At 34.7% G+C, this 15768-nt stretch overlaps 1 protein-coding gene across 1 annotated transcript in view; it reads left to right on the forward strand.

Moving 5' to 3' along the window:
* Positions 1-15768, forward strand: part of Tudor-SN (Staphylococcal nuclease domain-containing protein 1) — a 271338-nt gene that overhangs the window by 151304 nt on the left and 104266 nt on the right. The window contains exon 12 of the mRNA XM_090399685.1: positions 5000-5109. Within this exon, the coding sequence (XP_090255811.1) occupies positions 5000-5109 (110 nt within the window). The remainder of the gene's footprint in view (positions 1-4999; positions 5110-15768) is intronic.

Below are 15768 nucleotides of genomic sequence, written 5' to 3' on the forward strand. Positions count from 1 at the left end.
AATATTTTAACCAGTAATATACAAGACTTGAGATACATAGAGCAGCTATGAAGAAGTGCATATGATTGGTGCAGTATTAACAAAACGTTGCGCGAACCAAAGACAAATTAGCATTTCAACAGTTGAGTTGAAATGCTAATTCCTTTCAACCGAATTCCATAATATCTGAAACACATTCACTATATATTTCTTAGTTTTAGCATGTTCACAATGGGGTGGTGTCAAGCAAAACCATATGTTGCACTGTCAACATATGGTTTTGCATACAGCAGTTTCTGTTGGTAGGGAGATGTGATTCATTAATTAGTGCCAGGAGAGGCTTGATGTCAGGGTAATTCCAAGAAGAGAAATCTCATCTTGTCTGGAAATTTGGATTTTTTAAAAAAACGATACTGGTAGAAAATGATTTTTTTTTGTGAGAAATAAGACAGAACTGGGTTTGGCTAGTATTGAAATTGACGAGGTTATCTGAACTCTGTTGTAGGACAGCTTGGAGATCAGAATTGAAGGCAGTGGTGGTTGATGTTCTATAGGTTGAGGTGAGTTGTGTAGAGTAAGGTTTATCAGAATGGGCTGTTATCTGCAAAACTGTGTATTGTGTTGGAGGTCAACTGAAATAGGTCATTGATATATAGCAGGAAGAAGATTGGTGAGAGAACAGAATCTTGTGGAATCCTATCATTAGTTGAATACTGAGAGGATAAGGAACCATTCACCACCATCATACATAGTGTGTCCTAAGTCTGACCAAATGATGGAAGTTTGTTTAGTAAGCCTTTGCATCAGACCCTGTCAAAAGCTCTGGAGATATCAGGTGCAACCACTTGAGATTCATGAAACTTCTCCATGGCATTTGTCCAGAGATGGGTGATATATGAACAGATATCTTGTTGATCTGCAGTGATGGAATCCATACTGGTGGTCATTTATTAGATGAGTGCCTTCTAAGTAGTGTAGGAGTTGGGAATTAATGGTTCTCTCCATTACTTTATATAGGACTAAGGTGAGTGAGACAGGGCAGTAGTTTAATGGCAGTGATTTGTAATCCTTGGCAATGGGTTGAATATAGGCCAATTTCCAGCCTGTGGGATAGATACCAGTGGAGTAAGAGAGTATGTACAGGCGATATAGGATAGGAAGTGCAGAAATTTTCAAGAAAGAGAAATTGGAGAAATGCCAGCATGGTCAGGAGACTTTTTTTGTCTAATTTGGATAATATTTTTCTGATCTCTTTCTGGCAAAAGGATATAAGGGACATTGTATATTGGGCTTAGGAATGGAGGAAAGAGTGCTGTAAAAGGAATTAGAGATGATAAAGGTGAAATGAAAACAGGAGAAAAAGATATCCTTGAAGTATGGAGTAATTACTTTGAAAAACTGCTAAATGAAACAAGCAGTGATGACAGCACAGTGATAAAAAACACTGACCAGGCATGCAGTGAGGAATACATATCCATACTTGAAGTAGAAAAAGCCATCGAAGGCTTGAAATGTGGAAAGGCAGCAGGAGTAGATGATATTCGACCAGAAATGCTGAAGTATGGTGGTATAAGAGTCTTACAGTGGCTGCACTGCATAGTTCAGAAAGCCTGGACAGAGTGACGAATTCCCGACGATTGGAGTAGAGCTCTCATAGTACCCATATATAAAAAGGGAAATAAAACAGAATGTGAGAATTACAGAGGTATTTCCCTACTGAGTGTTCCTGGCAAGATCTATGCAAGTATACTTGAGAAACGGTTGAGAAGAATTGTGGAAGAAAAGCCTGGTGAAGAACAAGCTGGATTCAGGCCAAATAGAGGCTGTCAGGATCAGATCTTCACTTTACGACAAATAGTCGAGAAAGCATGGGAATATAATAAAGATCTGTATTTAAGTTTTGTCGATTTGGAAAAGGCATATGACAAGGTGCCAAGAAAGAAGCTATTCAATACGCTGCAGTTATATGCTGTCAATGGGGCATTATATCAAGCAATACTTAGTCTTTATTTGAGTTGTGAGTCAGCAGTTAGAATTGAAGGAAGTACAGGAAGATGGTTTAATGTTAAATCTGGTGTGAGACAAGGATGTACATTATCCCCTCTGTTATTCATTATCTATATGGATCACATTATGAAGGAATGTGGTATTAAACCTGATATCAAAATTGGAGATGTTAATGTCAGCTCTTTGCTTTATGCGGATGATGTTATACTTCTAAATAAATCCGCTACAAGTCTGCAAGATTCTCTGACTAAATTGAATAGCTGTTGTAATAGATATGGTATGAAGGTCAGCAATATAAAGACAAAGACAATGAAAATAGGCAGAATCATTGAAAATGTCAACTGTGTTGTGAATGGAGAACCTGTGGAACAAGTAAAACATTTCAGCTACTTAGGCACAATTTTTACTGAAGATGGTAAACTAAATATAGAAATAGACAACAGAATCAGCAAAGCTGGTATCGTGGGAAGTCAATTGAATAAATTCATATGGAATAAGAAAGAAATTAGTCGGAACACTAAATTAGCTGTATATAAGACTGTGTTCAAACCAATTTTAACTTATGGATCTGAGAGCTGGGTCAGAAGTAAAACACTTGACCAAAGACTAGAGACTGCAGATATGAGAGTCCTGAGAAAGATTAGAGGCGTGAACAGATGGCATCAATGGCAATATCATATTAAAAATGAGGATATTAGGAAAGAACTTGACATTGTCAGCATCCAGGAATGCGTTAGCAGAGCTAATCTCAGATGGTATGGTCACTTAAATAGAATGGGAGAGGAAAGATTAGCAAAACAAGTGTTCTCTGCCAGGTTGGCAGGAAAACGACCCAGAGGAAGACCAAGATATAGGTGGATTGATACGGTACAAAGTGCCTTAGACGATAGAAATATAAGATCTGATAATGTTGGAATCTTGACAAGTAACAGACTGATTTGGAGGAAAATTGTAGATGCACACAGTTGTGTATGCATTGGAAGCAAAGTGTGAAGCCAGGAGATGGCTTTTTCTGTGGGTGATGATGCAGTAGAGGCCATCTGGGCATGATAGGGATGGAAATAGTGTTGAGCAGAAGTTACGACTAATTGCTTTGGCGAGAGACCAAAAGGCTCAGCTGCCAGTTGCCTGCTTTTTGCTCTTTCAAACTGTTTTTGGAAGCATTGATAATTTCCTTACATCTATTTTGGGCTTGAGTATAAGCACTAAAGGATGATGAAGTTCTTGATTTGAGCCAGTTGTGTTTGATTTTTCATTTTTACAGCTTTGGCACATATTTTGGATAACCAGGGTTTAGTTAGGGAACGGCAGTTTCAGAATAGTGTTGGAAATGTATGTTTCTATGCCAATGAGGATTACTTTGGTGATACGTTCAGTGCATATGTTTGGATTGGAAGGCCAGGGGCAGTAGTCCAACTACTACTGCTTCTGGTTGGACCACTGCTCCAACCAGAGAATGAGGCATAAAGTCATGAATGCTGTCCCACTTGGCACTGTTATAATGTCAAACTACTCTTGTATTGGAGTGGCTATGTAAGTGTTGTTGAATGGGGAAGGAGATGAGTTTGTGTCTAGGTTGTGGTCAGAATTACCTATGGGGACCTGCTACACTCACTGCATATCTAGGGTGTTTGGGGAGTGGTTCATGTTATCTGGTATTCTGGTTGGCATGTCAACAAGTTGTAAGGGCATTAGTGATGGCAAATGTTTTAGCATCTCTGCCTGCAAGATCTGTACAACTGGAGGAAATGTTGGTCTTGTGGACATTAAAATCTCTTAGGTGGGTAATTTTGCTGTTGGGAAAGTGGAACTGGAGAAAATCAACTTTTAAGGAGAGGAAATTGAAGAGCTCAGTGTGGTTTGTGAAATTAGGGAAGCGATAGAGACAGCAAATGAATTTGACTGTGTAGGAAAGGGATATTTTCAACCAAAGAAGGTCAAATTTGGGCAATTCTGGGTTGGGTGCTCTCTGGCAAGTCAAAGCAGATGTATGTGCAGATGCCAGTTTGATGGTAGAAAAAAGATTATTCAGAGGAACAGAATCCAGAGGGATTGATGCAGTTAGTAATGTCTTCAAGGACAGAAATATTACGATGGAGACAGACAAATGAAATTGACTTTGAATAAAATTGAGTTACTAGAAAGTTGCTAATAATGTAAATTTAGTTATCTGCTTACTATTTATGTAACTTCTTCGTGCTTGCTGATGAAATAAAGTATTGGAGCATTGCAAGTTTGGGAAGGGATGTGTATTTTTTCTTCAGAATCACAGTGATCAGGATGTGAATGAAACTCATCATTCACACATTAGCATAAAAAAAAGTTAATGATAACTCTGAACATGGTACCAAAATAAGAAAATTACTCATCTTTTAATAAGACAAATTACCAGAAAATTTAGCATTTTCCATAGTTTCTTACTATGGTATTTCTTCTTCTTGTAACAGAACTATTTGTTTCAACTTAAGAGTTTGATACAGTATGGTAAACTACTGCATATACTAACAAATTCTTGACAAAGTTTACATAATGCATGAGATACTGGAATTCTCTTGCACATCCTATGATAAGACATTTTTATTTATCTGCTTTAGATATTCTGTATTATAACAGGTAAAGTTGTTTTCATAGGCATGTATATTTGTTTGTGCTATTAGTCTTATAGCTTCCAGGATTTGAAATTTGGAAAAGAGAATCAGAAAAGGTTTGCAAATCATTTGTGTTTTTTTTATTTATATTTTTCTATATCAAAATATAAACACATAATCATAAAAATGTTTTTAAAGAATAGCCAAATAGTATGATGGTCATGTTTATTAAATTCATATTTTTTCATGATATATATATATATATATATATATATACTGTTTTTAATATTTGCCTGCTTATATAGTTGCTGTTTTTGTTTTCATACTTCTTTCATAATAATATAGTTATGGTATGAAACTGATGTATGCACTTGCATATCACATAGTTATAAGTGTGTACATTTGCTTTTATGCCTATCATTTAGGAATTAGCTGTCCTAGAGCTACAAGGGCTGGAGTAGGAGGTGTATTAGAAGGTGAACCTTGGGGTGAAGAGGCTTTACAGTTTACGAAAGAACTTTGTTTACAAAGAGAAGTAAGTGGAAATTAACCAGTTGTAGTCAAATAAGTAATTTTCACCTATGTAGAGAACAAAAAAGATCTGCATCTCTGTTGCTTTATTATGTTTGTTGCTTGATTTGCAGATTCTACGGACAAAAACATTATTAGCTGTGTGTACATGTGATGAGACTACACTGAGATATGATTATAGTAATAAAAAAAAGTAACGACTGAATAGAATGAGATTTTCTTATTTTTGATAAAGATATATCATCATAATCATCAGCAACTTTCTGTTCACTGCTGGAAGAAGCCCCCCTCTTGCTCGCCTGCCTGCCCAAAGTCCTTTATTAATTCCTATCTTGAGTCATTCTATATCATCACTGAGTTTCTGGTGTCTCTTTAATCTCATCTTCCCACAATCTCTTTGATCTTCCTGTAACTCTTTCCATCTCTAGGTTACCATTCTGATATCAACTTTATCGATTTTTGAGTGTTACTTCTTGCAGTATGACCCACCCATTGCTATTTAGGTCTTTTAATGGCTGTTATAATGTCTCTCACCCTAGTCTGAGCTCTGATCCAAGGCCCACACTTTTTCTCTAGAATGGTAATACTGAGTAATGATCTTTGCATTTTCCTCTGGGTAATCCTCAGCTTGATGGTCAGTTTTTTAGTCAAAGTCTACGTTTCACTTCCATATGTCATGACCAGAAGTATACAACTGTTGAATATTTTTCTCTTAAGGCATATTGGGATGTTACCTTTGAGTACTTCATGGTGTTTTCCAAAGGTTATTTAACCTAGTTGAATTCTATGTATAATTTCTTCTTTATAGTCACCCTCTACTGTAATCTTTTGTCCTGGGTAAACATAGCAGGTTACTGTATCAATTTTCTGGTGTTTTATTTATACATATAATCATTCCAGTTTAAGTTGGGTAATGTATTAAAGGCTTCAGCACTCCTTAAATAAACATTCACATTTAAAGCAACAACAAGGAAGTGATCAGGTTCTTGACCAAAAGCTGCTATGTTATCTCTCTATGCCATGCTGTGCTAAGCCAAACTTTTCAGGTTTATTATGAGCAATGTAAGACTGATGCTCTGGTATTCTTTTTTCCACAGATACTCTCTTTGTTCCTTGAAAAGAGGATAAACTGGCCTATTTGGACATTTTGCTTCCCCATTCTCCTCATGAACTTACTACTTCTGTATATCATAAATCATCCTTCATTAGCCATTACGTACTACATAGTTCAGCTATCATCTTCTCAAAAGATAGGCATTATAAAGAATCTACTAAACCTTGACCATGTTGTTTGTTCTTAATCTGACCACCTCCAGTTAGAAATTCATAACATACAGAATATTTGGCTAAAAAAATGGTTTCTCCAAAACACATACAACAGATCTGTGATTCCTATACACCAGCTCCAAGAAATAGTACAAAGAGTTCATTCCTTGCATTCTCCTGTGTTTTTGAATTGATTTCAAGAATATATTAAAGAAATTTAACTCGGTAAACTCATATTGGGCATTCGTCCATGGATAGATAGTCAATTTTTATCATTAAAAGCATTTACCGAGTTTCCGGTGATTGTACTCTTCTATATTTTGGACAAACCAGTCATTCTGTGTGTGTGGTGGTGGGGGGGGGGGGATACAGGACCATCAGTCTTACTTCACATGATTTAGATACTGAACATAATGACTTGGAAGTTAGATGCAGTAAAGGAAAAGAAAAAAAGCATATTGGAAAAGTTCCTGGCAAGTAAAGTCAGCATTTGATCTTAGAGAATACAGAGAAAAATGTAAGAAAGCAAAGCACTGTGTAAAATTAACTAAACAAAAGTTATAGGAAGGCTTTGGTAAGAACATGGAAAGTAAATATCAGAAAGGTGGCAAAATATTCTGGAGGCTATTTAAAAGCTTAGCAATGGAGGAAAGAGTACTCTAAAAGAAATCAGATGATAAAGGTGGCATGAAAACTGAAGATTAAGATACTCTGATATGTATGAAGTAATTACTTTGAAAGATTGCTAAATGAAACAAGCAGTGGCAGCACAGTGATAGAAGACTCAACAGGAATGCAGTCAGGAATACATATCCATACTTGAATTAGAAAAAAAAAGATATCAAAAACCTGAAATGTGGAAAGGCAGCTGGAGTTGACGATGTTTGACCAGAAATGCTCAAATATGGAGTATAAAAGTGTTACAGTGGTTGCAGAGAACCTGGTCAGAAGGTTGAATTCTGGATAATTGGAATAGAGCTCATAGTACCCATTCATGAAAAGAGAAATAAAACGGAATGCAAGAATTAGAGGAATTTCCCTACTGAGTGTTCCTGGTAAGATTTATGCATATAAATGATATCATCATGTAATTAATTTCAATGTCTGTTATGTAATTTTGTATTAGATTCATAACTATACATGAGAAATGGCTAAGTAAATTGTCGGAGGGAATCCTTGGAGAACAACAGACTGAATTTAGGGCAAATCAGGATCGTAAGGATAAAATTCAACTTTTAGGCAAATCGTTGAGAAATTATGGGAATATAACAAGGATCTGTGTTTAAGTTTTGTTGATAACACTACAGTTATATGATATTAATGGGACATTATATAAACCAATACTTAGTCTACATTTCAGTTGAAGAAATGCAGGAAGATGGAGTTTATGTTAAATCAGGTATGAGACAAGGGTGTACATTTTTTCCACTGTTGTTCATCATTTATATGGATCGTATTATATTGTTTGAGCATACAAAGTTCTCATCTGATTCTGATAGGTATGTGGGCATTTTTCATTAGATGATTGTTGACAAAGCAAATAATAAAGCATCTCTTCTGGCTTCTTCATTGGGATTGTAAAGTGGAGTTTTGGACATTGAGGTCATCTAGGAAGATTACTTCATTGAGTAGTTGGACTGTAGAATTTGCACTGAACATATCTTTGAAAAGTATATCTTCTATGTATGAAATTTGTTTTTATTCCACATTAAATTTTTGCACTTTTTCTGAGCCTAACTTCTCCAAGAAGTGTGCCAGTCCAAGAGAAGTATAAAACATTTTGCAACTGACTTTTATTGGAATTTGTCTTTTTTGTTTTCTGCCTGAAGTAAAGCTCAAAATAGTTGCTGGCAAATTATCAACACATTTAAAATAAACTTAAAGAAGTCAAAAACAAGAAACAAGCCTTTTTCATGTTTTTACCATTGACTATTTAAGCTGTTGTCGACTGTAACTTTTTCCACCATCTGCTTCCACCTGTTTTTATCCCTAGTTCATTTGCTTCAGAAAATGCACCATTTTGTCTCTCTCTCTGTCTCATTTATTTTTCTTCAACTCTTTGAAACTGTGAAAGAGACAGAAGCAGCTTAATGCCTTCTGTCAAAGAAGGATGTCAGCAGTGCAGGGAAAATAGTAAGAGGAGTATTTGAGAAAAACAATATCCGTATTGCTGGAACAGGAGGCTAAATTAGTTGGCAATAAATATAATAATGAGTAGTATCATAAATCCTTCTCATTGTCCATAAAATTTAATGGGAGGGGAACTCTGTGAGATGCATTGTGTGAGAGATGAATTAGCTATCAAGAGTAACAAATTTTTGGATGGAATATGAAAATAGAGAGAGAGAGAGAGATTGTAACAGTGTTTTGAAAGTGAGTCTCAGAAGCCAGACCAAATATATTCATGCGTAGGTTTCTGTGGTTAAGAAGTTCAATAGAAATATTCCAGTTTCGTGACCGCATGTTTATTAGAGAACTGTTTTTAAAATACTAAACAAGTACTAAAAATAACCCGACAAATTTCGTTAGTCGTAAGACTAACATCTTCAGGGATAAAGAGAGCTAACAGTTTACAGCACAAAGTATAAGAAATTACGAAAGCAAGTTCATTTGTCGGTATTATGAACATCAAAAAATTTGTTAAAAAAAAATCGAATAACAGATCTGTACAATCGTTAACGCATGTTAGTTGGAGACAGTGCTATTTGTTGTCGCGTTCTGTGGTTCACGTTCACTCTGTCCAAAATCTGAAGTGAGTAAGTTTTTAATAAACGATGACCAAACTTGATTTATAATCAAACCTTGGTTTTTGCTGCATTGCGTAGGAATTTTAATCATATTTGCTGCCTCTGAATTTTCTTGTGAAACAGTTCTTATCAATATAGGACATGTTTGTTCTATCCCAGAGTACATCATGACTGGTAGAAGCTGTGTGATATGCTAAGCCAGATTTATGTTCTCTCTTCTTTTGATGTTCACTCATGCGGATTTCCCTCGATCTCCCTGTCTGGCCTACGTAGCAGATGCCGCAGGAACAGTGAATATTATAAACCCCTCGTTTTTTCATTGGGTGATGTGGAGGTTTCGGAGGATGAAGAGATCTTGATATTTTTTCAAGTGGCAGGAGAGTTACCTGTATAGTAATTTGGCTAATTACTCTCGAAATACGATCAAAACCAGTCGTGATATATTCAAACTCTGCTTGCTTACACTTGGATAAAGGATTCAACCAAGAATATAATTTCTTGGCATCTTTAATTTATAGCCTGACTTCTCCAAATTAACTTTATCTGTTACATTCTTGATATGAGGAAGGATGACTGCGTTCTTGAAGTCTTGTTTATTTAAGCTTTTAGTAGGTGCTGTGTTGAGAATTTTCTTAATTATCTTAGTTGTGTAACCATTCAGTTGTAGAATTTGTGTTAAATATTGTACTTTTTCTTTCCGCTTTTAACAACAAAATGAAAAGCCTCCTTGAAGATTCCAACACCTACACAGCATTAGACAGGGACCTCCACTTGACGAACTCACAACAAAACTAATGAACTTATCAAGAATATACCAAACTGGTCTGAGGAACTAAAAAGGAATTTACAATCAAACTACCCACTAGTGTGTAGAATATATGGTAAAATTCATAAAAAAGACATACCACTAAGACCGATAGTAGACGGAAGGGACTCTCAACCTCATAATCTGGAAAAACACCTTACACACTTGATTTTACCACATATAGGCAAAACATTGTTCATTAAGAACAGTACAGACTTCATAGAAAAAGTAAAAGATATACACATAGATCCTTCAGACATATTAGCGAGTTTAGATGTTGTAAGCCTTTTCACAAAGATTTCAAGAAATGAAACAGTAAACATCCTGGAGAATCTTTTTTCCACCGGACATTGTATAGCTCTACAAACATTGCATAAAAAAACACATTCTTCCTTTACCAAGACAAACTCTGGGAACAAAAAAGGACTAGCAATGGGTTCACCCCTCTCACCAGCTCTAGCAAACCTCTACATGGAAAATTTTGAAAATAATGCTTTACAGAACTGGCACATAAAACCAAAAATATGCTTTTTTTAATCATATTTGAGGTGGATGATATCTTCATTATTTGGGCAGGAACAGCACTAGAATTGACTACATTTAAAGACTACCTTAATAACTTACATCCAAACATAAAATTCACTCTGGAACTAGAAGAAAATAAAAAACTTCCTTACTTAGACATCCTTATAGAAATAAATGAAAGAAAAAAGAAGTTATCATTCTCCATCTATAGAAAACCAACAAACACAGGAAGATTTCTTCATGCTACCTCACACCATCACCACCCCAAGCAAAAAATAGTCCTAATAAAAACCTTAAGGGATACAACATCCTCAGTACAGAAGAAAAGCAGAAAGAAGAAATACAATATTCAACACATATCCTATAACTGAATGGCTACGCAACTAAGATAATTAAGAAAATTCTCAACAGAGCACCTACAAAAAATGTAAATAAACAAGACTTCAAGAACACAGTCACCCTTCTTTATATCAAGAATGTAACAGATAAATTAGCCAAATTATTCTATAGGTACAACATAAAAGTGACTTTCCTGCCACTTGAAAAAATATCAAGATCTCTTCATCCTCCAAAAACCTCCACATCACCCAATGAAAAAAACCAAGGTTTTTTCATTGGGTGATGTTTATAATATTCATTGTTTATAATATTATAATTCAGTGTTTATAATATTCATTGTTCCTGTGGCATCTGCTACGTAGGCCAGACAGGGCGATCGGGGAAAATACACATGAACGAACATCAAAAAGGACGTACAAAAGAAGAGACGACATGAATCTGGCTTAGCATATCGCACAACTTATACCGGTCATGATGTACTCTGGGATAGAACAAACATGTCCTATATTGGTAAGAATTATTAAAATTCCTATGCAATGCAAAAAAAAAAACAACCAAGGTTTGATTACTTAAGTATAAAGAGCTAATAAGCTTCATTTCGGCAATGAAAACATTACTTAAATTAAGGTGATATTAAATCCCACATAGTTTTAAAACCGAAAAAGAAACTCAAAGATTGGAATCAGAGTGTTTCTTGCCGAATATAGTAAACTATAAAGTATCGGCGACACTAGCGTTAGCAAATGCAAGTGATCCTAGTACGTAGTACAATACCGGACGACTCGTTGCAAAGGTGGGGGAAGTTCAGATCGCTATTCTTAGATATTTTCCATAATGTAAAAACACATTTCCTAGGAAATGTATGCTGTTATTACATTATGGAGGGAGGTCACTACCCAGACCGGTTTCAGCCTTTTTTGAGGCCTCATCAGTGAGTAGCTAGACCTAATACCAAAGTGTATAGCGAAAAGAACTTATATACTCTGCGAACGAGTTTTCCAAACAGGTGCAACCATTAAGTTACTTAAGTATAAAGAGCTAATAAGCTTCATTTCGGCAATGAAAACATTACGGTTCGGTTTTAAAACTATGTGGGATTTAATATCCCCTTAATTTAAGTAATGTTTTCATTGACGAAATGAAGCTTATTAGCTCTTTATACTTAAGTAACTAATTGAAACTAGCTTTCCTTATCTGCTTCTGCTCTCCAAAAGATGTTCAGTCAGTGTAAGATCTCTCATTATGTACAGTATGGCAGGTCAGTAGCAAAATGGACCAAGAGTAATATTCTGAGTTTATTCTGAAATCTGCTTGTGCTGTATAGAACTCTTAGCTTAAATGTCGAATGCTTTAAACTTCTAAATATCTGGAAGACTAACTCTGTATTAATCTTTTATTATTTAAATTTTTTATTTATCCTTGAAAATGCCTTTTTTCCTTTTAGCTAAAATATTGCATTAAAATATTCATTTTTTACTTCTGTGTTGTCAATAAACCATTGAAGTTCTTGATTAACAGACATAACCAACACATAAGTCTGAATAAACATATCTATTTGTTTTAATAACACAGCTTTTGCCATGGAAATCATCTTTTTTGCTAATGGCAACAACCCACATAAAATAGACAAAACACTACATCTCTCACCCTACCTGACAGACAGATCACAACAACGTTCCTTTTTGGACTAACCCCTAAGAAAAAACCACTCATTTTACTTGGAATTCCCTTCTCCACTAACCCAATATTACCAGTTCAAGAACTTATATACAAGAACTTTGAAACCTTAGAAGACTGGAAAATAGGGCCACTTTTCCTTTTCTTCTAAAGCCATAGTACTCAAAACCATAATCTTTCCTGCTCAGTTGTATATAATAAATATTACAGATATCACAAAAGCTGAAGAAAAGCAATTATATAGTAAGCCTATGCAATTTGTTTGGTCTAGCCGATATCAAAGAAGCATGGAGGATTTGGGCTTCCAGTCTTAAAATTCTGCTGTTGAAGCAATACAGCTTCAAAATTCCATAAAATACTGCAGGCCAATCATACATTTGCAGACCTTTCTCCTGTACTATCTGGGTTTTCATCTTCCTCTGTTTGGAGTAAACAATTGTAAAGGTCCAAAAAGCTGAGATTGTTCCTGAGTATTACAACACTCTGTACTTAACTCTAAGCCTGCCACAACATTCTGGCATTGACATTCTTTCCATTAAAAAAAAAAAAAAAAAGTAAAATTTGGTATAAAGAAATCTTTAATCTCTTTTGCCGTGAAGTTCCACAGTTGGGTACTGACAACAATACTTTGTTTCATAACTTGAAGTTCCAAGGATATCCTAACAGGAGGGATCTTGCTTGGAGAATTGCATGTGGCCACTTTTCAGTTAATACCATTAAATGGAGGTACTTTAGCATCGGAGATCCAATCTATGACATCTGGTACCAAATGAAAACAGTAGAACATTCATTGTACAGCTGCCCTTTTACCTTGCATATTTGGAACAGATTAGGAAATATGTGGGACATTCCATTACTTACAACAGAACAGGTTATTATTATTATTATTTATTTATTTTTTTTTTGCAGTACCCACCAGCAATGGAATGGGAAGAGAATTTTGATTTTTATAATGAATCAATTACAATACCATTTATGGAAGGTTAGAAAGAAACATGGATTTGAAAACCAGCAATATGACATCCAAATGCTTTATAATATTGTATTGTGTAAATTTTATTGTTCAGTCAGACGATTTTCATATTTAGAAAGAAACATTCTAGAATATATCCATTTTTTTCTTGGTGGTGTAGACCACCAGCATTATGCAATATTCTGTAAAATAAAATTTCTGTCTATTCTTGCTATGAGAGTTTTTTTTAATAGTTCCATCCTCTTAATTCAATATGGTCTTATAGTCAATTGCAGGGATGACTAGGGAGCAATCCCAGGCAGAGAAGGCAGTTAACTTAGATAAGGCTAACCACCTGGGTATCAGTCATCTTTATGTTTTAGTTTCAGTTGGTCTTTTGGTTGTTCATATGAGATTGGTGAAAAAGGTAAACTGATATCCTTTAGCTATATGATGATATAAAAAAACTGAGGCCTTCTCTCTCGCACACATTCTGTCTTTTCTTTCTCCTATTATTATCAGACTTTCTTCTGTTCCTGTACTAATTACTTTAGGCCTATGATGAGCACCCCTTTACTTTTTCACCTCAATGAAGGTCAAAACCAGTCTGGGTAGTGACCCTTCCCATAATGCAGAGCATTATACATGTCCATAAGGATATGTGCTTTGCATTATGCGATACTAAGGCAAGTGATGTGAAGTCATTAGCTTCTATATACAAGTTGCCCAGTGCTGAAGTTATTTCAGGTGCATTCTTTGTTTGCTTACACTTGGATAAAGGATTATACTAAAAATATTATAATTTCTTGGCATCTTTAATTTATAGTAGGGGTCGGCAAACTTTTTATACCATTGACCCCTTCTTGGAATCCTTATAATTCATTGACCCTCATCATGTTAAATAAATGAATAAATGTTATCAATAATAAATTTCTCAATTTAAAAATAGTAATTCCTTCAGCATTTTACTTCATTACTGCTTTTTAAGAAATATTTAAAGAAAATACTTAAAGAAATTTATAAAGAACATTCAAAATTTACTTACATTTAATTTAATTGATTTACTTGGAATGGTTAATGAGAAGGATGTGTTTGATGAATAGTAGCCAGTTGGCTTTAGTTTAGTGGGTATTACTCAAAATCATTTTGTGTTTATTTTGACCCCCTTTTGATCCCTAGACATTTATCGATCCTCAGGATCAATATCGACCACTTTGCTGACCCCTGATTTATAGTATAACCAAGTGGAAAAACGCCCAACGTACTTTTACGATCAACATCAGCTCTGAAGTGTTGCCTTAACTTCACTCATTGTCATCGTCAGTTCCTATGGGGTCAAGTGCCCATTGGCATCTGATTCTGTTTTCATTCTTCTCTCTCTCTCTCTCTCTCTCTCTCTCTCTCTCTCTATATATATATATATATATATATATATATATATATATATATATTTATTAATGTGGGTTATATCAAGTGAATATGACTGCCTAGTAATTGATCTGCTCTACAGATCCATTTGTTTGGGAAATCATTATTTAAAAACTCTCACATTCAATACATAATGACAGGGTGCTCTATCTTGCTGGAAGACGGTGTTATTTGAAAGAATTAGTGATGAAGAAATGTTTTAACATGGCAAGATAATTTCTCCATTAACTGTTCTTTTTTCAAGGAAGAAAGAGCCTATAACGTGAGACTGGTAAAATTAAAAATATAACTGCAGTAAATAAAAATTAGTTTACATGGATGAAATTATGATATAAAATTTTAAGACTTGAACTTTCATATACTTCTTATCAAATAGTTCCATTATTTGTATATCTTTAGTTAATAAATTTTAAAATAAGTGCAGGACTTTGACTAGATAATGTAACAGACTTTGGATAGCTTACCAGAAATAAATATGGAAAGTGATAAGTAACTGCAGTTGTATTACCTTGAAAGTTGCATAATTATACTGATAGGGGGACATATAAACAAGCCTGTGCCTCAATGTATGTATACTTTTAGTACTTCACAGGCAGTTTTTTTTTTTTAATTGTGAGGTTAAGATTAGTATTGGAAGGGTAAAATTTTATACGTTAGTGGTATATACTATTTATGAACTGCTTATTTTACATTACATATTTCCTAAAGAATACTGATTGTCTTTGAAAGTTCTAGAATTTACTGAAAACACTTTATTCTGGAATTTAAAGGAAGTATTATTCCTCTAATATATTTTCTTTTTGATTTGGCTAGCAGAAATGGTATGATAATTCAAATTTCAGTTACGTTCATCTATGAAAATTATTAATGTCAACCAGTCATTTCTTTTTTTTTCCCTCTTATTATATATTGGTCTCTCATAAA

This window comes from Typopeltis vanoorti, chromosome 10 (assembly GCF_054136105.1).
Source record: "Typopeltis vanoorti isolate ZY-2024b chromosome 10, IOZ_Tvanoo_1.0, whole genome shotgun sequence".
In the NCBI taxonomy this organism is placed as follows: Eukaryota; Metazoa; Arthropoda; class Arachnida; order Uropygi; family Thelyphonidae; genus Typopeltis; species Typopeltis vanoorti.